The 17,595-nt window shown below is 35.9% G+C and overlaps 1 protein-coding gene across 1 annotated transcript in view; it reads left to right on the top strand.

The window, feature by feature from the left end:
• Glra2 (glycine receptor alpha 2) overlaps nucleotides 1-17,595 on the top strand; it is a 192,312-nt gene that overhangs the window by 28,286 nt on the left and 146,431 nt on the right. The window contains 2 exon segments of the mRNA XM_041639966.1: nucleotides 6,817-6,884; nucleotides 15,963-16,186. Of these exon segments, the coding sequence (XP_041495900.1) occupies nucleotides 6,817-6,884; nucleotides 15,963-16,186 (292 nt within the window).

Genomic DNA, 17,595 nt, shown 5'->3' with positions numbered 1-17,595 from the left:
CTCTGATGAAGATAAATATACATTATATTATACATATAATTTTATATAAATAAAACTATTTCAAATTGACAATGAATAACACAGGAATATTTGACGAGAACATGATGTATGTTCAAAAAAGGGTCATTTCACCAAGAAGACAGAATAATTCCAAATGTATGCAATTTTATATCTGATTATTAATTTTTCAACAAATATTTAATTTTCCATTTACTTTTATTCATGTGTATGTGTGTATATGTGATGCGCATGTGATCACAGTGATCACAGAGGATGGAAGAGTTACAGTCACCTGTAACTTCTAGAGCTGAAGTTACAGGTAGCTGACCTGAACCCAGGCCCTCTGCAAGAACATCAAGGGCTCTTAACTGATTAGCCATCTCTCTAGCCCCTATACAAATTTTCTTAATCATAGCATTTACCATCACTAAACTGATTCTGTTCAAAACCCTCTTTGAAACAATACTAATACTAATACGAATCTCAACTCCAAAAGTAAGCAAAATAGAATGATTAAATATAGGTTTTTAATTCATAGTCTATATATTGATTGTCTCATTACCTCTATTGTTAGCATTATTTTATATTTAAAATCCCACAGGCCTGTTGAACTTTTTAATAGCATACACAAGAATTCTGACCTAGATGAAACATATACCAATAGACTTGATAGAAGAAACAAATATTTCTAAGCAATATCTCAATGCACCATTTTCAATATAGAAAATAGTATCCACAGAGTGATCAGTAAGGAAATAGAGGACATGAACAAAATTTTAAACCAACTCGATATAATGGACATGCACAAAGCATTCTACTAACAGCAATAGATTATACTTTCAATTTTTTTGGTAGGTTTTTCGAGACAGGGTTTCTCCGTAGCTTTGGAGCTGTCCTGGAACTGGCTCTTGTAGACAATGTTGGCCTCGAACTCACAGAGATCTGCCCACCTCTGCCTCCCAAGTACTAAGATTAAAGATGTGTGCCACCACCGCCCGGCTTTTCTCAATTACACCCAGAATATTTTTCAGAGATGTAAAGTAAGTTTCAATAAACTGTTGATGTTTGAAATCATTATAAGTATCTTTTCCAACCAAGGTTGGTAGGGACACTAAGGATCAGTAATACACAGAAAACTGCAAATTTCATAAGGTTTTAGAAATAAACACATTCTTAAACAACCCATAAATCTAAATAAAAAAGAGATGAACCAAACAAATCCACAATATAAAAAATCACATAGTGCAAGAAAGGCAGAGATTAGAGAACAAATTATAATGTAAATGTCCATATTAAAAAGAAGAAAAATATCAAATTAATAAACTATATTTATACTTCAATGATTAGAAAAAGAAAGGAAAACTAAATCCAATCCCTAAAGAGGAATTTAATATTAGAGTACAAAAAACATAGAATAGAAAAACAGTTGAAGGATAACAAAACCAAAATTTAGTCTTTCATAATTCAACAGAAGCAAAAAAGCAGCAAATATTTAGCTAGTCTGAGAAAGGAAAGAAATTGAGATAATGCAAATAAAGAAAATCAGAATTAAATAGAGTCATTATTGGCTTTCTAGAAAGAAAATGTATTTTAAAGATTAGAAACAATTTATACAGCTATGTGAAATTTAAAAACACACCTAGAATATACTAATTACCTAATAGTTTCAGGATTGACCAGAAAGTCCCAACAGGCATACAATTAAAAAGACTGAAACACTAATCAAAACTCTCTCAACAAAGGAAACTTCAGAACCAAGTGGCTTTTCTTTTGAGTTCTAGTAAATATTTAAAGAGTTTACATCAAATCTTTTTCAGTTCTTCCAAAGAATAGAAAATGAATGTCCCAACATTAAAAACTCAAAGTAATATGTATTAATGGACTGAGGAAAAAAGTCTCATGATAATTTCAGCTGATGCAGAAAAGGCATTTGTAGAATTCAAAATAATTTATGGATTAAAACTCAGTGAGGAAGTCTGGAACAGAAGAGGACTTCGTCAACTTGATGAAGAGCAATTATGAAAACCTACAGTTAGCAACAATGTAAGCTTTCCCTGAGGAAATACTGAAAGACTTTATGCCATGATCAAAAAAAAAGAGAGAATTTTCTGTTTCATGACTGCTAGTCAGCATGGTGGTGGAGGTCTTATCAATAGCAATATAACAAGAAAAACAGAAATATGGTATCCAAGCTCAAAATGAAGAAGTAGAATTATTTCCATTTACAAAGGATAGCATCAGATGTATAGAAAAACTTCCAAGCATCTGAATGAAAGCTACTAGAACAAATGCATTCAGCAAAATTGCAACATAAGGATCACCACACAACACACAAAAATCAATTCTATATTCTGTAGAATTCTATGAAAATATTTGAATAGGGAAGTAAAAAAAAGCAGGGGAGTGTGTAACTCACTCAGTTGATAACATGCTGGTCTTGCTAGTATGAGAACTTGAATTCTGGTTCCCAGAAGCAGTGTAAAGTCATGTACAGTTGTATGCATAGTGGAAATCCCAGGTGTACATGATCATGGAATTTCAACAATACTGAGATGGGAGGCAGAGATGGGTGAACTCCTGGTAGCTTTTTGGCCAGTTAGTCTAGCCTTATCTGGTAAAGCTCCAGGCCAAGGAAAAAACCCAAATCCAAAAAGAAGAGAAAATTGTGTAAGGAATGACATCCAAGGCTACTCTCTGACCTATACACTTGTATGTTTTCACCTGTACACACACTTACAGACTATCCACAAAAGTTCATTTTCAATAACTTCTTACATATATGTTAAATCAAGATGGATGTTTGTACATTGGAAAATGCAAAATATTAACGATATAAATTAATGAATGCATAAATAAATGGAATGGTATCTCATGTACATAAGTAGGCAAATTTAATATTTCAACAGAGTCTATTTACAAAGTAAAGGCAGATTGCTGAATTTCATAGGAAAAAGAGAAAAGAGGAAAGGAGGAATGCAAGTGAGATGAAAAGAAGGGTGTTAAGAAGAGACAATGAGGACTGGCAAGGTGGCTCAGATGTTAAAGGCTAGGCTAGCAACCAAAACTATAAGAAGAGATTCTGGGATTCCCCTCTGTATGCTGTGAATAGCATTGGTTAATAAAGAAATGGTCTTAGGCCTGCATGGGGAATAGAGGTAGGCAGGGAAAACTAAAGTAAATGCTGGGAGAAGAAAGGAGGGAGAAGCCATGGAGCCCTGCCAGACACAGATGCCGAACTTTATCTGGTAAGCCACAGCTTACACAGATTACTAGAAATGGGTTAAATTAAGATATAAGAGTTAGCCAATAAGAAGCTAGAGCTAATGGGCCAAGCAGTGATTTAATTAATATAGTTTCTGTGTGATTATTTTGGGGCTAAGCTAGCTGGGAACCAACAAGCGGCCTTCTTGCAACAGATGATGGGAACAAGAAAAAGAAATATTTGGGGAGGAGATTAATTAGAAGTCTAGATAGTTATATTGAATTTTCTGTCTCATTCTTATCCAATTCACTGTGGAATGTCATCATCTTGCTAATGAACAGGTTGAAGAGAATATGTTTTCTTTCTTCGTGTTATAGAGCACTGTCATTTTATTGGTGATCACATCTAAGAGCATGTTTTTGACAATTAAAACATCTAATCAGAACAGAAATGATGAAATAAATATATAATAAGGGAGAACATATAGCTATACTATACAGTTAGAGTAATCCATCAATGCCCATCTCACACCAGAGAGCCTGAAAATCCAGTAGTTGTTCAATTCATGAAGCTGGATGCTTCAACAGTCTCTTTGGCATTGATGGCCTGGAGGATTTCTGTAGTGAGGAGTGGCGGGCTGTGTTCCCACTCAGCCCCCGCATGGCTAGCTTTATACCCGAAACAACAACACACAAATTGTATTCTTTTAAACACTGCTTGGTCCATTATCTCTAGCCTCTTACTGGCTAATTCTCACATCTTGATTAACCCATTTCTAATAATGTGTGTATCACCATGAGGTGGTGGCTTACCGGGAAGGATCTTAACCTGCGTCCATCTTGGAGAGGAGAGCTATAGCGTCTGCCCCACTGCCTTCTTCCTCCCAGCATTCTGATCTGTCTACTCCACCTATCTAAGCTGCTGTCCTATCAAATCCAAGGCAGTTTCTTTATTCACCAAGGGTCAGGGAACCTTGATTGCTCTTCGAGCAGATGAGGGAGCGGGACTTGATCGGGGGAGGGGGAGGGAAATGGGAAGCGGTTGCGGGGAGGAGGCAGAAATCCTTAATAAATAAATAAATAAATAAAATAAAAATAAAAAAATAAAATGTAAGCATGAAAAAAAAAGAAAGTAACACATAGACAGATGACCCTTCTCCATCAGATTTCTAAAGAGCCACTTGTCTGCAGTCCACCTTGGAAGCCTGCAGAAGCTTCTCATCATATCAGTGAATGAACCAGGAGAAACAGCAATAGCATAGACAATTAGTAAATAAGAATGAAGGTCAAGTGAGCAGAAAGTATCCTCTTCAGGGCTACTACGAGAAGGTATTGCCCACATGTAGGGTTGGTCTTCCCACATCAATTAAAATAGTCAAAAAAATCCATCACAGACATGCTCACAGGTCCACCTGATGGAGACAGGCTTTCATTGTGCCCCTCTTCACAGGTGATTCGAGGTTGGGTCAACTTAGAATTGTATCAACCTAGGTAGACTGTTAATGCTCACCATCACAGGGAACTACTTTTATGGCTCAGCTTTTCTCATCTGTAAAGTGCTAGGCAGAGCATTACCTCCCCACTGAGGGATGACATACGCAGCTCACCGACACAAAGAGAGATTTTATTGTGTCAGGTCTTACCACATGTCTATGTTAATCCCTTAACTTTACAATAGCTCACTGTCCTCAGGTTTTTCTTTCCAAGTTTTTTTTTCTTTCCAAGTTTTTATGTGTAAATATGAATGTAACTTCAAACAACAAAATGCCCAGGACTGAAAATGTCAGATACTAAGGAGCAAGAAAATCTCTCATGGGGATTAAGGCAAACAATGTGTTTGTATATGTTTATGTATGTAGCGTCACATGCATTCGTTTGTATGTATCTTAAGGACAGAGGACAACCTCGGTATTGTTTTTCACGTCCACTATTGTTGAGACAGGGTGTCTCAGTGACATGCAACTCCCAAAGTAGATTAGTGCTGTTTGGTTAGGGATTCCCAAGGTTTTGCTTGTCTTCAGTTCCTTCATGCCAGGGTTACAAGCATGAGCCAAAGCACCTGGCTTTTGGAAAATGTGCTTTGCGGGGTTTGAACTGGAGTCCTTAGACACACAGGAAAGTACAGTACCTATTAAACTATGTTGCCAGGCTTACAAACTTGACAATGTTAATGCGCTTAGGATTTGATAGCTTAAAAATTATTTAGATTGCAAAAACACATCCGCACTGTCAGTTAGTAGGAAGAAAACAAATGATCATATAGTTCAACTTTCTGAAGTTTTCCAAGACATTGGGGGAGACCAGACAAAGAGGTAATTTATTACACTTTCATAACTAAGGTTTGAAATTGCAAGTTCCTATTTAAAATGTTATAATAGTGTAAAGTGAGTTTGAAGCACATTTTTTAATGGCTTTACACCTTTTACGCTCCTGTTCATTTACTTTCTATTTTGCTTCATAAAACTTCATAAAAATGTACTCAATAAGCTGATCTAAACGTAAGTATTTCTTTGTGGTGAGAAGAGAAAAAATATGGTGAGAGGGGGAAAAAGCAAACACATACAAATTCTCATGTCATGCCCCTTGTTGTCTAATTTATTTCTTACTAGCAGAAAATAGATTTGTGATAGAATTGTATGGCTAAGAAAAAGAAAGACTAATTTTTTCCTACGAGCTTTGTAGGAAGGCTTCATGCCAAACTCCTCTTCATTCAGAGCTTACAGGCTGGTTAGGTACAGAGCCAACTAGGGTGTCGCTTGGACTCAACTCATAAAAATTTGTCAAGTAAAGAGGGATGCATTTCTGCAGGAAAAAGAAAGCACTGTGTGGATAGATGTTTTGCAACAGCATGTTTCTATCTCATTTAGTATTTGGGGAAATGCCCATAGAGGCAATAAACATATTCCCCAGAAAAACATAAAGCAAGGAACCATCAGACAATGACTTACCTGTTGACAAAAGGCAAGATGAAAAGAAGGCTAGTGGGAGTCTAGTCTCACCCCTCTGGAGATAAGGGTAGACAATATGGCAATCATCACTTAACACCAGATCTACTCTGGCCAGAGTACAGATATTCAATGACATTTCTACATGTGTTTATGTCTTAATGTAAGTTCATTTAGTTTGTTTTGTATTTCTGTACACTATTTTTCACATCAGAGGGTATATAGAAAAAAGGGGGTAAATTCAGAGGCATTATAAGAATCAAAGTAACACATTGATTAAGACATGATCCAGTTCCACCTGGACCCCTAAATTCAGCCCTGTGTTGATGCAGGTTATTTCATTACCATTGGCATTATCTAAAACATTGATGATCTTAAGATTGAAGAAAAGTAGTCAACCAAATGATTATTGTCACATAAAGTTATGCTGATAAATTCAACTAAGTAATTTTATATTTTCCAAATTCAAAACTCTTTGGAGGTAAGTTGTCATCGCTTAATTATCATTATTCAAAGTACTATTGGGAAGTTATTACACACTTCTGAGTCATTTTTTTATCTTTACAGTCTCATCATCATTTTCATTTTATTTACATCTTTAACCACAGATGTTGATGGAGCTGTAATATTGCTTCAATGTCTATTGCAATATTTTTATTGCATTCTGCAGGTCCTCCAGTAAACGTTACTTGCAATATTTTTATCAACAGTTTTGGATCAGTCACAGAAACCACCATGGTAAGTGCTACAGTGCCATTGGCAAGAGAAAAACGTGACTCAATTATGCTATGAACACAACCTGTCAAATTTTCTATTATTCAACTTACAGGGCCTCCTGTAAATGTTACATGCAACATATTTATCAACAGCTTTGGGTCAATAGCAGAAACTACAATGGTGAGTGGGACTGAGCATTGAAGCCATCGTGTGAAGGACTGGGATATGGGATCACAGCACTGTTGCATGTTTATGTGACATTTACTGAGTGCCAATCTCTAATATCACCACCCTCTAAAAACAGACATTTATAACCTTCATTTCAGAAAGCCGTTTGTCAAGGAGCTACAACATAAAACTCAATGATATTTTACCCATTACCCCAGAGTAATTTTGTAAACACATAATTTTTGTTGAGTTGGTCTAATGAGTAGCAATAAACATAATGTGTATTTAACAGTACTAAAATATGTACATTCCCTAAGTTTCATGAGTATGAATTTTAAAGTTTGACACATGCTTGGTATTTCCAGTCTTTTACTTTTCCTGAAAGCTGGGATATCATCAAGCCTGTCTGTTGCACATTTATGACATCACAAAAGGGAACAATTCATAAGAGCATGCATATACATTCCCATGTTTACATATGCACACGTAATTTTGTTAGCAGTAGAAAGTAGTATTAAGATCACAGCAATTACAAAAAATGAGCACCTTTGAAAAAATAAGCACATTAAAATACTCATGAAAAATATGTGATACAAACATAATTCTCACATTAGAAATTGTTTCAGGAACTATATAGTGTGCTATAATGGCTTGTTGCCAGTGACTCATACCACTGGATCATTAACTAAACCCCACATAGCTCTAGGTTAGAGTCTGGAGATTGCATATGGGGTAAGGAATTTCCTTGGTATCCACATGGTTTATTTAAAGCTCTTAGTCAGTTGCTTGCTTTTAATTTACATGGTTATTAAATCATATAGGCATTTTATTGAATGAGACCAAAGTGAAATAGTAGTTGAATTTGATCAAATTCTATAATACTTGAATCCTACAAAACTCAAGAGGTAAAAAATGAACATATGCCAGCATTGAGAAGTAAAAACAAATGTAGGTTTTCTATTTTAGGCTTCTAAGATCGTTTTTAATGAACTACTGTACTCTGAGGTGTTTTTGATACTAGGAAGAAACAATTTACCTTTACTAGTCATTTTTATTGGCAAAACGTTAACTATAATGTGTATCTAGTACCCATTTAAACATTACTCCAAAACAGCATTCCAGATATAAGATTCTAGCAAGATATGTAGTGCATTAAGAATTTTACCTAAATAACATAGTTTTGATACAGCTATCAATGACTCATATGAAACACTAAGCATGGAAATAGCAACCCAACTCTGGACTTGACACTCAGTTTCTGTCTCTTCTATTGCTTTTATCTTTAAAAGAGCAACAACGTTTCCAGCAGCCCACTGTCACCAGCTTTACATGATGGCATTCAATGACCATATTTGCACGACCTAATGCTGATTGCATTAATTAGATTCCTAAGTTGCCTTGATAAAATCTCCCCATTGCATTTTACTCTCAATCAAAAATGTAAATTTGCACCTTTTCAGTGTTCATTAATACAAGAAGCTAAACATTTAAAGGGATGAAAAGATGAAAGCTATGGATACCCAATTTTCCTCGGTCTTTAAAACTTACAGGGTTGTTTAGCAAATTGGCTGCTTAGGTGCTTCTTGCCCACTTAGTAAGTGTCCTTTGTCATGTTTCCTATGAAAAGAGGAAACTGGTGCTCAAAGGTAATGTCAACAGCCTGCTAGCTGCTGTGTAAGGTAGATCAAATTGCATGTTAGAAGAGTGTTGCATAGTGTGCTTCTTTTATATCACTTATTAGATTTTGATGTCATGATAGGCTCCTTTTGGTGTTGAAAATACATATATATTGTTTTCTCATGGCTTTGATGTGAAACTAAAACAAGTTCTTACATAATGTTTATCCTGTTTATGTCCAAGAAGAAATTATCATGTTACCTAGGGTAAGAATTGGCAAATCCTTCCTGCAAAAAGACAGATAGCAAATACCTAAGATCATGGGAGCCAGGTGATCTCTCTGATGCTTTCTCAACTCTGCTCTTTGGTGGAGGGCAGATACTACTACTACTAGTGACCAAGTGAATGTGATCACATCCAATTAAACTTTACTTGCAAAAGCAGACTGGGTCAAATTAGTATTTAAATTGATATTTCAGTTTTTTAATAATGGTGTGACAATTGCTGTATTGTAAAAGAGAGTTCTGGCTTCCAAGATGCCTGAAGCTTTGCCTGGGTGTCTACCTGATGCAACCTGTCTTAATTGGGTCAGGCTGCAAAGGAGCACAAACTGGATGGCTTACAAACTGTAGAAATTCTTTCTCTCATATTGGAGGCTGGAATGTGAAAAGTAAGGCCAGCGCACTCAAGTATTGATCGGGGATCTAGTAAAGACACAGACGGCTGACTTGTATCTTCTCATTATAGAAAGTTCTCTTAACATCTTAAATGCATTGTCTCTCAATAATATCAGGTTGGGGGTTAGAATCTTAAAAGCAAGTTTTGAGAGGTTATAAATATTTAGCCCATTACATACTTGCACATATTTCCTTTATTAAAACTCGAAGATTCTACAAGATTGTTACTGATAGTTACTCAAAATTTGACTCACAAAATATGGTTGACCATGAAATGGAGCACCAACTAAAATTATAGCTGAAGTCAAAAAATTAGCTTCAATGAATATTAATAAAGTAGTCGAGGCCATGAATTAGCATTGTTTTCTTGGGATAATAGTTTTGCTTTCTCTGCAATTTTTTCCCCAAGAATGCTTCTAAACTGAGTTTCTGAATATGTTTATTATAGTCTCTTGCTTTCCATATCATTCTCTTACAGTGACTGAAGTAACATTATTGAAAGATTTAGTTTTGGTTGATCGTTTCTAAAGAAGGGGTAATGATTATCTGTTTTACGAACTCAAATATCTTTTGATTCTATACAATTTGACCCCCCCATGGTTACTGAAATCACACTAATTTATTGTTAATGCTGCCTGTTAACAAAGTAATGACTTACAGATTCAATACAAATGTTCCCTTCTTTGATACAAGTATTGGAGATATGTGTTCACAGGACACCATAATGTTGTATCTTTAAGGAAGGAACAGTTTTATGGGTCATCACTATGATATAAGTTATTAAATTCAATATTATACATACTTGTTCACTAAGAAATTATTGGTATTTGACCCTTGTAGTATGATTACTCAGAAGACATAGTTTTGTATTGTTTTAAATATTTAAGAGGCTTGGAAGGGATATATACCGAGACAGGTTATATTATAGTTTTGAAATGTTAGTTTATCCTTCCTTCTTTCTTTCTCCTTTTCTTTCATTGCTGATAACAATCGAATTTACAGGATAAGGAATATAGTTACCATCCCCTCTTTATTAATTTTGAGGCAGAAATAGAAAATATTGGCAACATAAATAACAGTCAAGGGTATTTCATACCAGTGGTGTGCCGCTCTCCCAAAGACTAGAACATCAGAAAATGGGGGCGAGAAGCTTTTTTCCCAGTTTTAAGTGGCTGTCTGGAGAGAAGGTAGTGGATTCTGTGCCATCTGGGCCTTATGGATGCTATTATACTACTCATGCCTCAGCAGTAGTTTGTAAGCCTCCGCACATTTAACAGATATGAGGGACAGTTGAATGTATAGAAATGTATTTGCCAGTTACTGCTGCACTTCATGGAGTTACTTTGCCTCTGATCTAAAATTGCATTTCCCAGGAACTTAGAGAAGAAGGTAGACCGAAGCTGACATGATTACTTATTGTGTTGTAACCATTGAAAGAGCGTAGAAGTTTCCTTTCATTGAATAGTTGAATGAGTGTATCACAAGAAGATGCTAACTGCAAGAGACAGTGTATTATTATGTCAATGATTTCTGACATCTTAAAGAATAATCAATACATTTCCATAAATCTTATATTCTGTTAAGCTGATGCAGAAGATGAACTTGCTCCCTAAGTTATTAGTGAAATATTAAAACCCACATTCATCATAAATCAACTGCCTACAACCATAATTTAAAATACAAGTTCTCCCATTAAAACTAAAACAGTTTTGAGATTATGGAAAATGTTTTTAGAGTGTTGACAGGTTTAAAAACTGAAGTGTGACATAAAAATTATGGATAAATAAATATACCTTCAATATATTTATAATTATATTAAAAACATGCAAATACCAAGCAATAAGACATAATGATAATGTTTGATATGAGTATTTATGAGATAAAGTGATCATCTTTATGTACAAATGCAATAGTGCAAAATAATTCAGCTTAAGGAAGCAATGTTTACGAAGTAGGCATAGCTTTAGAAGGTGTCAGAAAAGAAACTTGAAAAATACTAAATTTGACATAAAGGATTATTATGGAATGTAGGTACTCATATTACCAGTATTAAGGATATAATAAAGATTATGCAGTTTATACATGGACTTTGTTTATAGAGTGAAATACATGCACATATAATATAAATGTTTCTATTACCTTAGCCAATGCTTAGAAAGTCAATAATATAGAAATAAATTATAGCACAAAGAAATATGCCATTTATTTAGAGTAGAATCTGTCCTTAGAGAGTACAGGCAATGTAAAAGAGAATATAGCCTTCATTTAAACATGTTTCTCAGTATTTACTTTCCCTTTAATATTTTATTGAGCGTGGAACCAGCAGAAAGTCAAAGAAACACTACAAAATCACATAACTACTCTCTTATGATTTGTGTTATTATTAGATCATAAATTTATTTGCAAAAAAAACAGAAATGATACATTGGTAATTTACATGTTCCTAATGTTTATTATATATTGAAAACTATAAAGAACTAAAAGAATTACACAGGCATGGCTGCAAAACATTTTCTTTGACTGTCTACTTTCTCTATATTTTGGGAGTTCCCTGTCTGTTTTTAAATACTTTTAAAAGTTCTTATTTATTTTAAAATGGTATATCTCATAACAAACCTAATCATGGATAAATATTAATCACTACACATTCAAAGTAATGGATACTAATAAACCAAAGCTCTGGTATATAATTGTTGGATATAAATATATTTCCCTTCTACTTAGCATTATTTATAAATAGTGTAAATAATTAATTTTAAATGATCCTTATACATTTAATAATTGAAGTGAGATATAATTGTCTCATTCTTTTAAAAATTCTTACATTACAAAGAATTTTATTTCACAATTTTCTTGCTATAAAATTCAAAATAGAAAACCAGGAAACACTGGAGAACACCCATGGGAATTTTCTATGAAAATCTATGTCGAGATATTTTTCTTAAATGTCATCACTTTTATATACTGTGTCACTAATTTAATATTCTCTAGGGTAGGTCAATAGGCAAGTTTAACTCATTCTCAGGGGCACAGGATGATCACAAGGGAGTTTTGTTTGTGATTTTGTTGTCCACTGATTTCTAGCTAGGTTCAAATGGCCTTTTTGCACCCCAAAATACATTCTGGTGAAGAGACTGCTGTTCTCCCAATAGTCTGATATTTACCCCTTTCACTTTTGTTATGTTCAGCTGCTCCCACTTCCTGGACTTAGAGGATCTCTAGATAAGGCTAGAGGAGGAGAGCCTCTTCTTTCCTATTTCCAGCTGAAACAAGGATGGACCTCTCCTTACCCTCAAGAATTCTGTTAATAATGGATTCTTACTCTAGGAACCTAGAAGGAAATGGGCACCATAAACTGGAGAGGCCTCATTTCCTTGCTTGAGAAATCTTTTTTTAAAAAATTAATTATCTTTCTTCATTTTACATAACAATCCCTGTTCCCATTGCCTCCCCTCCTCCTGCTCCCTCCACTCACCCCCTATCTATTCCTCAGAGAGGGTAAGGCTTCCCATGGGGTGTCAACAAAGTCTGACACATCACTTTGAGGCAGGACCAAGGCCATTCCCCCTATATTTAGGCTGAGCAAGGTATCCCACCAAAAAGAATGGGCTCCAAAAAAGCCAGTTCAAGCAATAAGGATAAGTCCTAGTCCCACTGCCAGTGGCCCCACAAACTGCCCCCGTAACCCAACCATCCTCCACATTCAATGGGCCTAGATTGGTACTATGCAGGTTACCCAGCTATCAGTCTACAGTCAGTGAGCTTCCACTAGCTCAGGACAACTGTGGGTATCCCCATCGTGGTCTTGACCCCTTTGCTCATAGTATTATTACTCCTCCCTCTTTTGACTGGTCTCCAGAAGGTCAGCCCAGTGGAAATCTTAAGGGCCATATAAACCAACATGTATATGAGCACTGGGTCGTTTCATTTTTAATTTTATCTTCTGTAATTTTCACAAATCAGACTTTCTTACTCATTATTCACAAAAATCTCTGATGATTCAGTAACACATTCACAAAAACACACCAATCTGCTAATAATCTCTTTCTGACAGAAATCCCTTGGTTTCTTTGAACAACTCTGAGAATATTGAGATCCTGTCATTCTCTTCATAACTCACCAGGACAGCCAGTTGGGGTAGATGTTGAGCTAAGCCCACAAACCACATCCACTCTGATTTGAGAATTTGCCGTGCAAAAAATCTAAATAGAAGCTGCCTGCTAAGCTTTTTCAAATTACAATGTTTATATTATACAATAGAAAACCTGAGGTAATTAGTTTTTTTTAATTTTTTTTATTTTTTTAATTTATTTATTTATTAAAGATTTCTGTCTCTTCCCCGCCACCGCCTCCCATTTCCCTCCCCCTCCCCCAATTAAGACCCCCCCCCCTCAGCCCGAAAAGCAATCAGGGTTCCCTGTCCTGTGGGAAGTCCAAGGAACCCCCACCTCCATCCAGGTCTAGTAAGGTGAGCATCCAAACTGCCTAGGCTCCCACAAAGCCAGTGCGTGCAGTAGAATAAAAAACCCATTGCCATTGTTCTTGAGTTCTCAGTAGTCCTCATTGTCCGCTATGTTCAGAGAGTCCGGTTTTATCCCAGGCTTTTCCAGACCCAGGCCAGCTGGCCTTGGTGAGTTCCCCATAGAACACCCCCTTGGTCTCAGTGTGTGGGTGCACCCCTTGTGGTCCTGAGTTCCTTGCTCGTGCTCTCTCTCCTTCTGCTCCTGATTTGGACCTTGAGGTTTATGTCCGGTGCTCCAAGGTGGGTCTCTGTCTCTGTCTCCTTTCATCGCCTGCTGAAGGTTAATATTCAGGAGGCTACCTATATGTTTTTCTTTGGGTTCTCCTTATTTAGCTTCTCTAGGATCACTAATTATAGGCTCAATGTCCTTGGTTTACGGCTAGAAACCAAATATGAGTGAATACATCCCATGTTCATCTTTTGGGGTCTGGCTTACCTCACTCAGGATAGTGTTTTCTATTTCCATCCATTTGCATGCAAAATTCAAGAAGCCCTTGTTTTTTACTGCTGAGTAGTACTCTAATATGTATATATTTAGGCGGTGGTAGCGCATGCCTTTAATCCCAGCACTTGGGAGGCAGAGACAGGCTGATCTCTGTGAGTTCGAGGCCAGCCTGGTCTACAAGAGCTAGTTCTAGGACAGGTTCCAAAAACACAGAGACCACCACTGGCAGGAACCAATCATTGCAGGTAATTAGTTTTAATAATGCAGGCTTTCTAAAAGATCAAGGGTTTTATCACTGATTTACAATAATTTGGAACTATTTGATTATCAGCTTTTTCCAGCCTACTTTAGGCATCTTTCCCAAGAACAATGACATTCGAAATATTCTATGAGGTTGGTCACAAGTAATGTTTGTTCCCTTAAAAAGTGCCATAGAAATTTTAATAGTTTAGTACAAAATTACCTCCAAAACTTTCTTTTTCTTTTGACCACAAGGGAATTAATCAAAATATGCCATCCCTTAGTGGTTTCCATTGTACCTGGCAAAGTGAACAGTCACATTTGTTTGCTTAGGAATATGGGTATTGTGAGACTTTAGGAACCTAAATTAGAAAGTTTTCAAGTAGACAAAGACAACTTAATCACCATTTAAGAAAAATAAAGACCTCAATGTGCAACTAGATGCCAAGGATGTGAAGATGACGCCAACAGAGCTTAAGCAAAAGGTGAGGGAAAAAAATGGAGATGCCCATCACCTTTAATAGCCACACGTGACAAGAAGCTCTGAAGCTCTGATTTCAGCCCTGAAGGACTGGGGACTGTTGACGATGTCTCAGTCAGAGTCTAGACCATGAAGTTAGCCAGGGCTTCCATGAACCTAAAAGTCTTTGAATCCAAGCCTTCCGGAGAGTAGTCATAGTAACAGGCTGATTCATTAGCACAGAAGGAAATACCCAGATCATGTGAGAATGGGGGCTGTACCAGAGGCTCCCACTAGGGAGAAAACCTTTGTCAGATAGTATTCATATTAGAAACAACATGAAAATTGTCTGTTTGACTGAAGCATCAAGCTGCCTAATGCAAACATAACACATGGAGAGAATTCAATAAAATATTCAAGAGTTTTGAAAGTAAGTAGTTGCGAAGGAATCATTTTGTCAACAGGAAGCATCTTAATGTTGTTAAGGTTTTAAGAATATTGTACTATCCTAACATGGCTATATAAGATTTTCCCTCCCAAATTGAAGAGTGGGTTTTCTTCAATACAGAGCATCTAAGCAAAAAGAGATTAGAAATCATGTCATTTCTGCTTTAGAAAATGAATTGAGTTTATTTGATAATCTGCCATGACAGTCTGACTTCTGTGCTCATTATTGTCTTTTTCTACAGAAAGACCATCTTAAATTAATATTATTTCAATGCAAAATTAATAATTGAAGCATAAAAAATCAAAAAAGTCAGTCTGTTTAATTGGTGTTCTGTTCTTTCTTCTTCCTGTCCACCTCAAATTCTAGTAGAACTGAATGCTTTATTTTGACCAAAGTGTACCACGACTTGTTTGACCAGACAAAACCACTATATCAAATCAGAAAGAAAGTGAAAAGTTAAGTAAATATATTTCTTAAGCCAGATTGGATAATAAGCAGCCCTTGTATATGACATTTCTATAGGACTATCGAGTGAACATTTTTCTGAGACAACAGTGGAATGATTCACGGCTGGCATACAGTGAATACCCGGATGACTCCCTGGATTTGGATCCATCTATGTTGGATTCCATTTAGAAACCAGATTTGTTCTTTGCCAATGAGAAAGGTGCCAATTTTCATGATGTCACCACTGACAACATGTTGCTGCGGATTTCCAAAAATGGCAAAGTGCTCTACAGTATCAGGTAAGCCTTTGCTGCTTAGAGCTCTTCGGTTCTTTTGAGCTTAGAGATACCTGATTCTTCAGGACAGGATGTGGATGAATGTATGACTTTGTGGTCTTTTGTTTATTATTTGAAATTTAAAGTAGTTGGAACATTTCAGAAGTTTTCATGATTATATAAGTGTAATTCTTAACAACAAAATGTATTTGGTAGGTTTATGGTCAGTTGATTGTTTTGTATAAAAATCTAAGCATATATATTTAATAAAGAAATTATAGGATATTCAGTTTAATTACCTGGGACCATAATATATGAATTCCAGTTTCAATAGTTCTCTCATTAACCAGAGACAAAATCTTCAATGGATCAACTTGGTCGTCAATAGCACACTCTGGGTTGAATACATACGGACTTTATCTTAACCTCATTTGTGCTTCTCAGTAAACGTATGACCTTCGGGGCTTGATCTATTAATTTTTATTGGATTTTAACTTGGGACAGAAATTTTCTTAGACTCTTTTTGTTATATAATAGGATCCCTGACCCAGGTTGGTCTTCAACTCCATGTAGCAGAACATTACCTTGAACTTCTGAGCCTCCCAACTCTAATTCCTGGGTTCTGAGGTTACAGGCATGAGCTACCAATCTCAGTGTGTGGGGGACTGGAGATTGAAGCCAGAACCTCATCCACGCAAAGCAAGCACTCTACCAAGGGAACTACATTGCTAGGCCCTCATTTCAAAATATTATATTCAAATATGTCCTCCAGCATCTTTATCTCTCCAGACTCAGAAAATTTTCCTGTCATTCTTAATACTAATAATCATTTTTTTCCTGTGGCTCTGTAAGGTTCTTATTTGTTATGCCTTGTATTTTAGTTACTACAATACATGAGTGACGCATAAGAATATGAATTTTTTGAATCATAGGATTTGTTGGAATCATATAGATTTAGAGTAAAACTAGTTTTGGCACTTACCAATTTCCAGGATCTACAAATTCATGGATCTGTGGATAGCTTCTTATGAAAATTAAGTATATAGACATCAGAAAATATTTTAAAGGTCCAGATTGCTATCATTTAAACTATGCAGACTAAATGACAACTACGTGTATGATTTAGTTCAAAATCAACTATAGAAAAAAGGCAAACAATATTTCCATAATGCAGGGAAATACTGGTACACTAAAGTCCTTTCTGTGGCTATGGCTGGTCACGCCTTCTCAGAGACAATGTAAAACTATTTGCCATGGAGTTTGTGCTTGATAAATAAAGCCTGAATCTTAAAAAGAATGCTCTGTTTCAATAATAAGCTATCTTCAGTCATCTTTTAGCTCTTCTGGAAGACTGGGACAGTGTAGTCTACAAGGATGCCAGTACACTGAATAACTATTGACATTTCAATTGTCTTTATAAAGGACCCCATTAC

Source organism: Microtus oregoni, unplaced genomic scaffold (assembly GCF_018167655.1).
Source record: "Microtus oregoni isolate MIOR12 unplaced genomic scaffold, Mior012 000061F_ref0000440, whole genome shotgun sequence".
Lineage (NCBI taxonomy): Eukaryota > Metazoa > Chordata > Mammalia > Rodentia > Cricetidae > Microtus > Microtus oregoni.
This window is presented reverse-complemented; position numbering and strand designations above follow the sequence as displayed.